The following is a 15,206-nucleotide window of genomic DNA, read 5'->3' as shown; positions in this document are numbered from 1 at the left end:
TCTGAAAAGAAAGGAAAATAGGAGGCAGTTCCTGAGCCTGTAGATTCTCATGAAGCATATAACAGCTCGAACATAGACAACTTCTGGGATTTCATCTTAACTCTCTTGAGAAGTTCAGGAAACACGGAAGCAAGGCAATCTCGTTATGAAGGATTGTGAACAAGAGCCTTTCACCTTCCATAGAGAATGCGGGACAGAGGGAAGCAAGTATGTGACAGCCGTTGCCACTCTATGGCCTGTGTTTAAAAACCTATATTCTAAGTAACTGTAAGCTAACATTAATACTAATACCATTAATGAATGTGTGACCATGTGCTGAGCACCAAGTGCTATAGATGCATGATTTTATTTAACCCTTGCAATGATTCGATGTAGGAACTGACATCATCCCCACTTGACAGATCAGGAAACAGAAGCACAGAGAGATTTATTAGGTTGTCCAAGGCTACCCAGCTAGGGGGTGGGGAGGCAGGGACTTGAATGCAGTTTGGTGTGTCTCCCATGATTTACTGCCTCTCAGTTCTACTGTGGTCAGAATTCCCAGAAATCCAGATTTGTATATATCTATATTGGACTAACCAAGTAGCAGAGTTGCAAATGAGGCAGGTGGAACGATGGGCAAGTAGCAACTCAGGGGCCTTCTGGCCAAACGTGGCACACTAAAGGGCTCTACATCTGCTCCTCTTCTTTCCAGTTCTGTGAGACAGGAAGCTCTTTCCTATTTTCCCCTGTAAAGTTAATACTTAAATCCACTCATCTGTGTTTGACTCACTGTTGGACAAGTTTAGAGGGAGTGTGGTCACGCACGGGCCCTTGGCGTATGTGTTTGCTCTTTAACCAGGGATGGCTCGTGGCTGTTCCTGTCTGAGATCTCACCTTTCTCCAAGGGATTAAAATGATTTTCCATCATGTCCTCACTAATGTGGGTAAATCTAAATGGAATGTTTTGATGGGGTGATAGGAAACCAATTTCAGCACAGTCTGCTTTGAATCCCTATTTTTAAGCACACAGAGCTAGTCACCAGGTTTTAGATCAATTTACCAAACACCAAAAAGCCTTCCTTCACTTGGAAGGATGATTTTATACTAAACACAGATGGTCGTGCTCCCTAGGGAGTTTAACTAATAAATTTATAATCTAGATGCTAATATTTTTTGTTCAGTAGGTAATTCATTTTTAGAAAACTGGGAAAAGTGGTATATTTGGGACTAACACTTCTTTAGCCAAAAAACTGTAATTATGACATCTAGAATCAGGATTATTCAAGTAGAATCTACCCATTTCAGCCTAGAAAGGGAAGTCTCGTGGTGGAGTAGACTGGAAGGTCAAATTGGGTTCCCTGAATTAGGTTCCGAAGGATTCTAGCTAGGCATGAGCGGAGGCATTTGGTGGCATGTGTCTATTTGCCACCTCTCTCCTCCCCCCACTTCTGTGCCTTTTGCCCAATATCAGGTAAATAAAGACTTTATAAATCACCTTACGTGGGCAATATATCCTGAATATTGATTTTGCCAAAGGCAATGAGGAGATCAGAGCATACAGCAGGCAATCTGGCTGACTGAACTAATAGATCATCTAGTCCTAGTCTCTCACTTAACAGATGAGAAACTGTGGCCCTGAGAGGTCACGTGTTCTGCATATAAACACCCAGGTGGTTAACTCTGTAAGTACAGAGTTGAGAAGCTTAGAACCAAGTCTACTCACCCCCAGCTCATTGTTCTTTTCTACAGGATCATCCAGAATAAAACAGTAGCTACCACCCCCTTTGTTTAAAGCTGCTTTCTAAGAGCTGCATTCATGAGCACTTTTCTTCCTCACAATAACTTTAGGAGACAGGCATTGTTAACCCCATTTCTGATGGGGAAACTGCTCAAGGTCACAGAGCTGGACAGGGACAGAGGTAGGAAGGTACCCACTTCATCTGGCTCCAGGGCTCTTGTCTTCCTCACTGTGCCACACTGTCTTCTTAGAACAGCATTCACTCTGATGAAGGTGCCCAAATGCAGGGAATGCAGTGAGGAAAGAGGGGGTGAACCAGTCCTCCAACGGCTGAATGGGGGAGGTGAGTTCCTTCTTCCTAATGTGAGCCTTTGTCAGTCCCAGCTGTAACTCAGCCCTTTCTTACTCTGCCCATTTGTCCTCCCCCGAGGCCCAGCCTGAAGCTCCTCGTCATGGTTTCTTTTCTTTTTTTTTTTTTAACATCTTTATTGGGGTATGATTGCTTTACAATGGTATGTTAGTTTCTGCTTTATAACAAAGTGAATCAGTTATACATATACATATGTTCCCATATGTCTTCCCTCTTGCATCTCCCTCCCACCCACCCTCCCTATCCTACCCCTCCAGGCCGTCACAAAGCACGGAGCTGATCTCCCTGTGCTATGCGGCTGCTTCCCACTAGCTATCTACCTTACGTTTGGTAGTGTATATATGTTCATGCCTCTCTCTCGCTTTGTCACAGCTCACCCTTCCCCCTCCCCATATCCTCAAGTCCGATCTCTAGTAGGTCTGTGTCTTTATTCCTACTTACCCCTAGGTTCTTCATGACATTTTTTTTTCTTAAATTCCATATATATGTGTTAGCATACGGTATTTGTCTTTCTCTTTCTGACTTACGTCACTCTGTATGACAGACTCTAGGTCCATCCACCTCACTACAAATAACTCAATTTCGTTTCTTTTTATGGCTGAGTAATATTCCATTGTATATATGTGCCACATCTTCTTTATCCATTCATCCGATGATGGGCACTTAGGTTGTTTCCATCTCCGGGCTATTGCAAATAGAGCTGCAATGAACATTTTGGTACATGACTCTTTTTGAATTATGGTTTTCTTGCACTGCTGGTGGGAATGTGAATTGGTACAGCCACTATGGAGAACAGTATGGAGGTTCCTTAAAAAACTACAAATAGAACTACCATATGACCCAGCAATCCCACTACTGGGCATATACCCATTGTCATGGTTTCTTATCCTCTGGGAATAACCTGCATTTTCATTTGTCAAGGAAGTTCTGCCTTTGGACATTCCTTAACATGATTTTTAATGCTTACATTCATAATACGTTGAATTTACTCAATATTCAGCGCAAAGCCATTACAAGTAAATGGCCGGGAGGATGGGCTCAGCATAAACACGAAGTGATGTTTGTCATTAGTGGGCGAGGTCTGTGTCTGAGCAGGGCATCCATCGGGTTTCAAAAATATCTGCCAGGGTTTCTCTGGGGCCATAACTGATGCTTGTTCTTGGTACAGTTGCTAATCCTTATGCTTGTTCCTGACTGTTCCCCAATCTCGTCACCTCCCCCCAAATCTTATCTTTCAATTTTATTTTCTATTTGTTTCCAGGACAGTATGATATGAGGACTTCGCAATGAGCAGTATGTCAAGAAAGCAATCAAGGGACTTTACTTCCCTGGCTAAGAAACAGCTGGAAATTCTTTCCACCTACTGGAGCTAGTCTAATGGCATCCATTTGAACTGGATATTTTGGGATTAAAGTTTATAGAGACAGTTCAGAAATTTGTCTTACAAGATTATGAAAATTGATTCTATCCCACCTTGGTTCACTGTTACTTATATCTACAAATAAAATAATTCTGACTTGGAAGAGAATCAGTATGGGGATTTGAAAATAAGGGCCATCCATGCTGAAAATTTCAAGATCAAATCCAACAGCGGGTACCAGCTCTCCTGATAGCATAGTGAATCATTAAAAGTTAGCGCCATAGAGCTGCTGGAGTATAAATCCCTGCTCTTCTGTGACTTTGAGCAAGTTACTTCGCACCTCACTGCCTTACTTTCCCTATCTGTAAAGTGGGCGTAATCACAGTAGCTACTTCATAGGGTTACTGGGAAGATGAGCCTCATTAACCTAGGTAAAGTGAGAGCCTGGCAGATGGTAAGCTCTCAATAACGTCAGCTGTTGTTGAACCACTACTGGCAGACTTGAGGCACGAAATGGCCCAGGTGGCTCTTCCGTTCTACAAGTCTCCTGGTGATTCTAGATTTTGATTCTCCCTGGGTATACATGGGAAATCAGAACTTACCTGGACTGCTAGTCCTGTCCTGAGTACAAGGCTGCATAGCCTACCCTTAAACCAACATCCATGCCCATGTGATTCCGCAGGGGGCGGGCCACTGTTCTTCCTTGCTGGGTCTGGAGTGGCCCCAAACAATACCTTGCCTCCGCCGGCTGTTGAGTTTCCTAAAGCAGGTCCCTTCCACGAGGCGGTTCAGGCGTTGTTGCTTGATCAACTCCAAGATTTCTGGCTGAATCTTCTCCTTTAGTTCCCTGTGAAAGGATAAACACATATTCCACAGCACGCCTTGAGAACAGCACTTGGCCGAAAGGGCACCGTGGGCAGACGGGGCAGGCGAGTGCAAGCTGCAACTTTTCATAAACAACCCGATACTCCCAAGTGGGTGCTTTAGAGAATCATTTATTAAGCATCAGTGGAAAGAGGTTCTCTGACATTTACAGATACCCACAAGAGCACCAATCACTTCAGTGACGTTTTTCTAGACCAAGGTCTCCTGAGAAATTTCTTCTCTTGTTTTACAAAGCCACAGATATAAATTTATGTGAAAATTCACTCAGCTCTGCTGAGACAATGAACCTCTGGTCATGTTCTGCCCCCTTACAGCAGATAAACCCCTAGACTGCATCTGTGATCTGCCACCACAGCAAACACAGTATTGGGTAAAGTACAGGACCACATTTTGCTTTGGATTCTGTCACTTACAACTGGGAACAACACATTGACCCAGATTGTAGCCCACAGAGATTGGGATAATGAGAGGATAAATGAAGGCTTATTTGCATCTTGTCTCAGGGTAATACAATGTAATTTAGGTTTAGATGCACTATGCTGTAAAGATATGATAACAGAGTGCAATGGGTTTTAAATCTTTTATTTCAAGAGCAGAGATTTTTTATCGTGTGAAATTTTATGTAGTGCCCTAGCATTTGAGTCTAGTAAAGCTAGAGTTGTTCTACTTGAGGATGTATAGAGAGACCCAGAGTCCAGCCCTCAGAGCAGTGTTGAAAGCACTGACCCAAACTCAGAAGGATAGGACTTCAGTCTAGGCTCTGCCCATGATTGGCATTTCAGGTAGCTCCTGTAAGTCTCAGTTTCCTCATCTGTAAAATGGGAATAAGAATCTTTCCTGTCCCAAAGGAGACAGTGTGAGTGTAAGTTAGCTGTAAGCATTGGGCAGGAATGCAAGGTGTTACTGCATTTGCTTTGATAATATTCTCTTCTCTCCTCAAGCCAAATATTCCTGGTGCCCATATTACACCGTAGTCAAGGCTCACGTTTTTGTCAGCTTCAGCCTTAACTCTGGGCTTGCTCTGGATTGCAGGCAATCTGTCCTAACACGGTGTTCTGTTTCCAGGTGCGGAAGGCACAGACACTCGGTATGTGTGTGCTATGAGCCAGATAGTATGTACCATGTAATTTTAGCTCATTTAACACCCCTTCCCTCCTCCCCACTACAAAAACGCCAACTTTTGGGAACAGGTATTAATATCATCATTCCCATCTCACAGACGGGAAAGAGTTTACAGAGGTGAAGCCCTGAATAGGGGTACAAACTCAAGTGTTTCTTGTGCAAACTGCATCTATTTACCCATGAGAAAAAAAAAAAGAATAAAAAATGATATAAAAGGATCTGGCCATCTAACAAGGTATTCTAGAAAGCTGTTAATACATATTTTGGACTTAAATGGCCTCAAATTCCCTGTCATTTGATACTGTTCCAACTGACTATTTATAAAGCCTAATGTGAAGATTCAGCCCCAGAGGTACAGCCTGGTGCATTTGCTTTACTTGCATTTGCTCTTCCAGTGTGGGTCTCACAGGGTCTCATCTCAGGCTTTCAGATCACTAAAACTATCTATTATCAGCGTTCAGCTTTTGTAGAATGGACCCAGCAAATTGCAGCTTTGATGAACCCTGCTCCGAACGGAGAAAAAGGTGGGGAATTGCCAGGGCAGTTGCACACAACGATAAATCACTCCTGGCTTCCGAGTTGGGGCGACGGGGAAATCATGGGAGAGAGAATCTGAATTTCATCAAGTCTGAGGTTAGAGATGTATCTTTAAATAATAGTTTTACTAGGCTAGAGTTTAGTTATTAAAATGGAGATGAAGATGCAGAGACAAGGGCCAAAAGGAGGAAATAACTGAAAGAACTTGATGATTTATGATTTTTAGTGTAAGACCCTGATGTGCTCATCAGGACACACTCCATTATGAACCATCTTCGGAGACAGACTATCAGAATAAGTGGATCTGCTGCTACAAGAGTTACCTTTTCTTGTTATGAACCCCAAAGGACTCCAAAACATGATTAGGCAATGTGGGAAATGGAACAGGTTTTTTTTTTTTTCCCCTAAGTTATATCCTCTTCTTTCCCTGCAAATGGATTCAGTAGTTACCAAATTCACTCATATTAGGAAAACATATGTATTCCCTATATGGTGTCTCTGTGAATGAGATATAACCTCTAGGGTAATCCAGGTAGTAACCACGGGCTGGAATTGGGTGTTGAAATCCTCAGCTTGGGGCTAATGAGGTCAAGGTCATGGGTTCACTGGCTTTGCTTTGATAAATATTCCCCTAATTCTATCTAAAAGCCCTGTAAAGAAATAAAAGGAGGAAGATTAAAGGAGGGAGAATAAATGAGTGTGTGAAGAGCAATTCAAATTCTAACACTTTTTCCTGAAGAGAATCCCAAGTCCAGGCCCAATGAGGCCAGTGCCATGTGCAGAGGACGGACAGCACCACTAGACTAGTGAGACTCCTTCCTGGACCTGGGCTCTGCCCTGCCGAGCTGCCATCTGGTGTTCATCTAGAACAGAGGTTGACAAACTTTTTCTGTAAAAGGCCAGATGGTAGATGTTCCAGACTTTGTGGGTCATACACTCCGTTGCAGCTACTGAGCTCTGCCATGGTAGAGTGAAAGCAGATGACAGCATGCAGACAAAGGAGCGTGGCTGCGTTCCAATAAAGCTCTATTTACTAAAACGGATAGTGGGTCAGTTTTGGCCTAAGAGCTATAGTTTGCCAATCCCTGATCTACAAGGGCTCTGGGGAGACTCTGGGCTGAGTCACAGTGTCTATGTCATAGAAATTGATCTGTTTCTGTCTTACTACAGGGTCCCCAAGGTCATTCCTTGCACCTCTTCTGGTCTTTATATTTCAGACTCATGACTTTAAACACCAACTTTCTGCTGACTACATCCAAATTTATTATTCTGACCTAGACCTCTCGGCCAAACTCCAAACTCATCAATCCAGCTGTCTATTTGGATATCTCGCATATGCCTCAAACTTGACAGGTCCAAAACTAAACTCTTGATCCCCTTGTCCAAGCCTGCTCCACTCACTCTGTCCTTCAGTTGTTCAGGCCCCAAATCTGAGTTCATCCTTCTCTTATACCCTTCATCTAATTGATCAGTAAATACCTTTGCTTCTTATCTTCAAAATCTATATAATCTACGGTAGAGACTCTAATCACTTCTCGTCACCTCTTGCTTGAATTATTGAAATAACTTCCTCCCTGACCTCTCTGCTTCCAAACTTGCCTCCTTGGAGTCTATTCCCCATACAACAGCAAGAGAGATCATTAAAAACCCAAGTCAGAGCACACCAGTCCCCTGCGCCAATGGTTCCCCAACAAGGTCCCACAAATTCAGGCACCTGGCTACCTTTCTGGCCTCGCCTCCTATTGCTTGCTCTGCTCCAACCACACTTGCCTCCTTGTTACTAACTGAGTGCCCAGACCTACTCTGACCTCAGGGCCTTTGCACTGGTGATCCTCTCTGCTGGAAATCGTTTCTCCCACATACACACATAGCCTGCTCCCTTAGTCCTTTACACATCTTTACTCAAATGTCACCGTGCCAACTAGAGAGATCTACTCTTGCCACTTTATTTAAAATCACAAACTCTCCATTTCCCTTATTCTGCTTTTTATTTCCTGTATCCTCTTTTGAAAAAAAAATTATTTTATTGATGTACAGTTGATTTACAATGTTGTGTTAATTTCTGCTGTTCATTAAAGTGATTCCATTGTATATATTCTTTTTCATATTCTTTTCCATTATGGTTTATTATGGGATATTGAATATAGTTCCCTGTGCTATACAATAGGACCTTGTTGTTCAGCCATTCTATATGCCATGGTTTGCACCTACTGAAAATATGGAACACTTCACGCATCCTTGCACAGGGGCCATTCTAATCTTCTCTGTATTATTCCAATTTTAGTATATGTGCTGCTGAAGCGAGCACTCCTGTATCCTCTTTTAACATGCTACAATCTTATTTACCATGTTTATCATCTATTTCTCCCCATTTAAATATAATCACTACAAGGGTGATAATTGTATCTGTTCTCTTCACTGCTGAATTATCAACACACAGAACAGTACCTGGCAAGTGGCAGGTACTTGATAAGTGTTTGTCAAGTGCACTGAACACTGGCTTTAGCTACGAGAGCCGTGAGCAAAGCTTGTGGCCAATCTTTAGCAAGGATGCAGGTTTGCAGGATAGGCACTAGCCTTATTTCTGGCTCTATTTGCTTTTACTGTTTCTTTCTCATCTACTTCTACTGTACATTCTGAGATAAGATGAGGTATAAACAAATATATTCACAGTGTCAGTTTTACCATTCACATATTGATACTGTGACACTTGTTAAATTCTGGTTATCAGCTCGTAATAAGGGTGACCATTTCTCTGAGTGGATGTTATGTGCGGGGCATGTGCTAAGGGCTTTTCATGCACTATTTCATTGAGTCCTCCTAAAAATCCAACGATGTGGACACTTTTATCATCTTCACTTTTAGACGTAAGAAAAACATGTTTAGAATGGGTGACAGAACTTGACTAAAGGGCCACATTTGCAAATAATGGCCTTGGAATCTGGTCCTAGGTCTGTTAGCTCCTGGGTCTGGATTTTCCACATTTTGCTTCTCTGCTTCCCTGGTGTTTGTCCCTGCAGCTCCCCTTCCTCCAACATCATCGTAAATGACCTATTTTGGGACTATTCAAACTTTTTATATCCATGAACTCGGATTAATTGTGTGGATGGACTTATCCTTCCCATAAAGTCACACTAAGTAGAAAATAACAAATACCTCCTTCTGAAATAATTAGTCAAGAGCTAAGAAATAAGAGTTTCTTCAACCCACGGAATACACAGTCTCCCAAAATATTTGGTCACTTGCAGTTTGCATTTTCCTTCTCAGGAAATATAAACATTTTATAAAAACAAGACACACGCCCAAGGGATCTTCATGGCGCTGAGATTTGCCTCCGTGCTGCGTGCAGCAGCCAGGTGACGGGGAAAGGGCAGCCAGCGGGGCTCCGCGCCAGCAGGCAAGCCCCAGCCAAGCCACTGCCCCGTCTGCAAAATGAAAAGCTTGAACGGGATGACCTTAAAGATGCTCTTCAGTTCTAAAATTTGAATATCCTCACCCCCAAGCTTGTGTTAGATGTGTTTCCTGTGTGCTCTGGTGACAACCCCCCCACCTGTGCTTCCTCCCACCTGGCCCTGAGCACAGTCCCTGATAATCCCTCCAGACCCCAGCTTTGAAGTCTGGCACAGGGACAGCCAAGTGTCTGGTTCTCTGCCTGTCCCAGCACCTCAGGCTGGGCCTGGCAGGTAGGAGTCACTCAATACACATTTGTTAAATGAATGAGTGAAGACTATCGTACATGGTCTATGCCTTTTCTTTCTTGACTCGGGCTTATCCTATAAGCCACTGTGACAGCATTTGGACTTCATCTAACCCCACGGTGAGCTCCTGCCTAGCAGGTCATTCTAACAGACAGAGCATCGCTGGAGAAGAAGCTGGAGGCTGGTACCCTCCTGCCTGTTTTAAGGTCTCTGGGATAATGACCAGGCTGGTTCATGGCCTCCCCCGTGAAATGCTGTAGCTCTGACAAGTCTTTGTGACTTTGCTGCAACTATATCCAGAGCTCCGGTGGACCGTGGTGCTTTTCAGTTCCGTGGCCGAGTGATGATGCCAAAGTTAGGTAAAACAGGAGATTTCCTTAATATTTCCATTGCTTCTCTCTAAATAATAAGCGTAAAGTAAGAGTTTCTTATAATAAAGGGAAAAGAGACTTCAGAATGTCACAGGCAGAGCCTTGGGAAGTAAAGTTATGAAGCCAAAGCAGGAGCAAAGTTTTCATACTTGACAAGCAGTTAACAGTCTTACTTGGAACAAAGTCACGGTCAAACATTAATTTAGAATCACTTGGCCTTAACTGAAGTGGTCCCTCAAGTCTCCCTTTAGGTTTTAAGAACTGTTGTCAAAAGCACAATAAAATCTCCTTGTGTTCACACATCTGCTGAAACAGACATTATTATATCCAACATGTTAGTACTGTAGGCCCTGGGATGGGGCATGGCGCCACTGTCCCTCCTTGCAAGACAGAAACTGCATCAGGTATCACCTCACATTGGTCAGAATGGCCATCATCAAAAAATCTACAAATAATAAGTGCTGGAAAGGGTGTGGAGAAAAGGGAACCCTCCTACACCGTTAGTGGGAATGTAAATTGGTGCAGCCACTACGGAGAACAGCATGGAGGTTCCCTAAAAAGTTAAAAAATAGAGCTACCATATAATCCTGCAATCCCACTCCTGGGCATATATCCGGAGAAAACCATAATTTGAAAAGATGCATGTACCCCAGTGTTCACTGCAGCACTGTTTACAACAGCCAGGACACGGCTAAATGCCATCAACGGAGGAGTGGATAAAGAAGATGTGGTATATACATACCATGGAATACTACTCAGCCGTAAACAAAATGAAATAATACCATTTGCAGCAACATGGATGGACCTAGAGGTTATCATGCTAAGTGAAGCTAGCCAAACAGAGAAAGACAAATATCTTATGAAATCACTTATACGTGGAATCTAAAAAAAAAGAATGATATAAATGAACTTATGTACAAAATAGAAATAAACCCACAGACATAGAAAACAAACTTGTGGTTACCAAGGGGGAAGGGGAGGGATAAATTAGGAGTTTGGGATTAACATATAAACACTGCTATGTATGAAACAGATAACCAGCAAGGACCTACTGTATAGCACAGGGCACTATTCTCAATATTCTGTAGTAACCTATAAGGGAAAAGAATCTGAAAAATTATCTATCTACCTATCTGAAACTGAATCACTTTGCTGTACACGTGAAACTAACACAACATTGTAAATCAACTATACTTCAGTAAAAAGATTTAAAAAAAGAAAGAAACACTATCTCGGAGGAGTCATTTATTCGAAGTTCTTTCTGCTTGGTATATGGGGCTGTTAACTTCTAGTTGAAGACCAAAGCAAAACCCCAGCTCTGCCTCTCATGAGAGCTGCCTGCTGCCCAGTGTGGGTATAGTTTAATGCAGATGCGAGCCGAAGACCCTGAGGAAGCATTTCCCCTCCCCTGCTGCCTAACTTCATCCCCACTAAAGCCTGCAGTTCTGCTCTGCAGCTTCTAATGGCGCTTCGTAAGGCTTGAAAATAAACACAAAGTAGACTCTATAGCTTGGCTATGGTTTTTTCTGTGTACTTTTTAAAACTTCATCTTAGTCTTGCACTTGGCAAAGGAGCTCTGGTAGGGCAGATGAAGAATTAGCTAAGGGATCAGTGGGCTGGAGTTCCAGTCCTGGTTCGTCCACTTGTCAACAAGGTCCTCCCTTCCCTAGACTATATCCTGGTCCTCGAATGGGAATAAGGGTGGCCTACCTCACACAGGTGTGAGGAAATGAAATAGCATGAGGAGGTGCTTTGCAAATTGCCAACCATTAAACACATCAAATATATGAAAGCAGGAAACAGAAAGGGGGAAGAAAGAAAAAGAGTCACAGAGAAAGGTTTAAGATGAACTTCATGACACCTATGATGTAAGACGGCTTCATCGAAAGCTCAGAAGAAGCTGTGTCCAGCCTTCCGAGGGAACAATAAGAAGAAATGTCAAACACTTTCCTTACCCCCAAGCCTGTTTCCTATTCCCTTCTTTATAAATGATAAAGGTAACTGCGCTGACCTAGCTCTTAGAAAAGAACAAGGGAAGATAAAGAGGCCAATACTAAGAAAGATAAAGCAAACAAAATAGTCTAAAACAGTGTTCATGTTCAAGGTTCAGAACATCTTAAAGATGGAGATTCATGAAATTACACAACCGTTGCAAGTGCATCTGATACAAAGTCCTATAAAAAGGGGTCCCCCCCCCAGGGGGCTTCCCTGGTGGCACAGTGGTTGAGAGTCCGCCTGCCGATGCAGGGGACACGGGTTCGTGCCCCGGTCCGGGAAGATCCCACATGCCACGGAGCAGCCGGGCCCGTGAGCCATGGCCACTAAGCCTGCGTGTCCGGAGCCTGTGCTCTGCAACGGGAGAGGCCACAGCAGTGAGAGGCCCGTGTACCACACACACACAAAAAAAAGGGGTCCCCTGATTCTCTACCTTAGGCCTGTGGGTTGATAGTCACAATAGCCATATGAGACGTTCTGACTCAAAGCAGAGCCAACGGGGCAGGGAGAAAGTGGGTCTCTCTCTTCCTCTCAAGCTGGCTCTCCCTCCCTCCTACTCATGATACTTCAATGTTCATATTACTTTAATTATTGGAAGGTCTCAGTCTGGCTGGGGCAGAACATCTTGCCACTCAAGAGTACCTACATAGAATATAGCTTCATGGGCAAAACAAAGTTGTCCCAAGTATTACAGAAGGTTTCAAACTTTTCAGCTGCAAATTCTTGGTGGACTCGTCAGTAACTGGGTCACTTCTTGGTTTAGATCCTTCTGCCAGCACCTGTCCCCATCTCCTCCTAGCCCACCCCTGCCCAGCTTTTCTCAAGGAGTTGCTGAGACTTCAGGAACTGAGTAGAGCTCTTTTGTTGGCCTTCCATAAAGAGCTCACAATACAGCCCAGCGGCGTGATAAGCTTTCACTCTAGAAATGGTGCATCAGAGCCTTTGAGAGGTAGGGGTCAGGGGTAACTTACAAAATCGGGCGAGACTGGAAGTCTTCCTGGTTCATCCTCTCAGACTGGCGGATTTTCAGGATCTCGGTGTAGCTCAGGTTCTGCAGTTTGCTCTTGAACTGGTCCAGGGAGCTAGGCTTGGTTGTAAGAGCTCTCATAACCTGCTCCTTCACCACCTGCATTACCTGTGAGATTAAAGGAAGACCATAATTTTCCTGGGGATTGAACTTACCCATTCAGAAAAGTCTTCCACAGATAACGGTTCCCTACCCACTGATCCCTTTAGTTTGCACTCTCAGCCCTAACTTCAAGAGTGCTTTTCCAAAGAGTCAGCTACCATGATGTGCAGCTTCTATCTTCTCCTGTACCACTGGAACCGCAAGGAAGGAGGTGGATTGACTAACTATGAAATGGGGGGCGGGGGGGACTGCGGGAGACTTGGGGTGGGAGGATATATGCATATTCATTTGCTTGATATATTATGTGACTGTAAACAATGCAAATTCAAGAGCGAAAGAAGTCCAAGCAACAGCTAGAAGTCTGCATAATCATTATTTTTTTCCAGGAGAAAATCGCTGAGACACAATTAACTGTGGAAGTTTAGTTGGCACCGGTTCAAGTGAATGTGAAATAATACCCACACCCACCCCCTCCTGGATTGCTTTCCCCATGTAGTTAAGGCCTGAGTGTTCATACAAACGATGTATTTGGAAATGTGCATGTGGTATTGCCTCTTTGAGCCAGGCACTAAAAAAAGAGGTTTACTGAATTAGAATAGATATAACCCATTGGAAACCTCAAGAAAGAAGAATATGGTAATTTTCTGCTTTAGAACAGGTCCAGCCCACAAGGAGGCAATTAACCATTGCCTCTATTAATGTGGATTTATCTTCATCAGAATATCTAGAGCAGGAAAAGACCAGAAAACACACAGAGGCATCCAAGAGACTGTAATCTTGCTGCTGCTTTTTTTAATCTTACATTACAGATGAGAACAACAATTGTTACCCTTGATAACGTACCTACTGTGTGCCAGATACTAAGGCAAGTGCTTTATATATATTCCTCCTCTTAATCTACTCAAATCCACGAGGTAGATATTATCACCTTTTACATTTCCATATGAAGAAACTGAAGCTTTGAAACCTTAAGTTAACTAGTTCAAAATCATACAGCTGATTGGTAGGTGAGTGAGCTGAGATTGGAACTTAGGACTGTAAACACTGTATTATACTGCACCCCATACCACCATTTTTGGGTTGTTTGCAACTTACAAATAAGAAAAAATCACAAATGCACCTCAATTATGTGCTAGGTTCTGTGCCAGGCACTTTGCTGTTCATCACCTCATTTAATCCTCTTTCCGATACAGTAGCGTAGGTGTTTTTAAACACTATTTTAAAGATAAGAAAAATGGACTCAGTACTCTGTGGGAAAAGGATCTGAAAAAGAATAGGTATATGACTATGCATAACTATATCACTTTGCTGTATGCCTGAAACCAACACAACACTGTAAATCAACTATACTCCAATATAAGATACAATTTTTTTAAAAAAGGTTAAGAAAATGGAGACTGAGAAGGACTGAGAACTTGTCCAAGGTCACAGATACCTAGTTGAATTCTAAGATACCCGTATGGTGTTCAGAGCATACACTGGGTGTTGAACAGCCCTGGGGTACCTCTCCTGTCACTATAAATGTGATCTCAGTATGCTCCTACGGCTTCTAATCAGTTGTTCATTCAACAATTCACGCATGGTGGATACTTCAGTAATTGTTCACTGACTAGTCCCACCAAAATGCCACTTTCATGAAATGTTATTGTAATAGAAGTAACAGTTTTACAGCACGGAAAAGACTGAGGCAATCCAGAACTTTCAAACCTGCCTGATGGCCAGGTGATGGGAAAAATCTCACTACCTTGGGACATATTAGACAGCTGAAATATCCTCCAAACATGGGACAGCTCCTTGCACTTGCTGAGCTCTGTTTAATGGTGCTGCCCCCTCTCTGACGGTGCAGGTTGCTTTCTCCAAGTGTATGTCTCTCCTATAGCTGTCCTATCGTGTGAGGACCTGTCCAGTGATCTGCTGGGGTCTAGAGACATCGGGAGGCTGAACAAGAAAGTTAGTCCTCCTTGGTAGCAAAACCCAATATGCCTTCAGAAAAACCTGAGCATCAGGGGAACCCACAAG

The 15,206-nt window shown here is 43.2% G+C and overlaps 1 protein-coding gene across 1 annotated transcript in view; it reads right to left on the bottom strand.

The window, feature by feature from the left end:
- ELMO1 (engulfment and cell motility 1) overlaps positions 1–15,206 on the bottom strand; it is a 541,972-nt gene that overhangs the window by 30,925 nt on the left and 495,841 nt on the right. Inside the window, exons 17-18 of the mRNA XM_082662078.1 lie at positions 13,030–13,193; positions 4,185–4,297 (exon numbers count right to left, since the gene is read on the bottom strand). Coding sequence (XP_082518204.1) covers positions 4,185–4,297; positions 13,030–13,193 — 277 coding nt within the window. The remainder of the gene's footprint in view (positions 1–4,184; positions 4,298–13,029; positions 13,194–15,206) is intronic.

This window comes from Grampus griseus, assembly GCF_964374135.1.
Source record: "Grampus griseus genome assembly, chromosome: 9".
Taxonomy (NCBI): Eukaryota; Metazoa; Chordata; class Mammalia; order Artiodactyla; family Delphinidae; genus Grampus; species Grampus griseus.
This window is presented reverse-complemented; position numbering and strand designations above follow the sequence as displayed.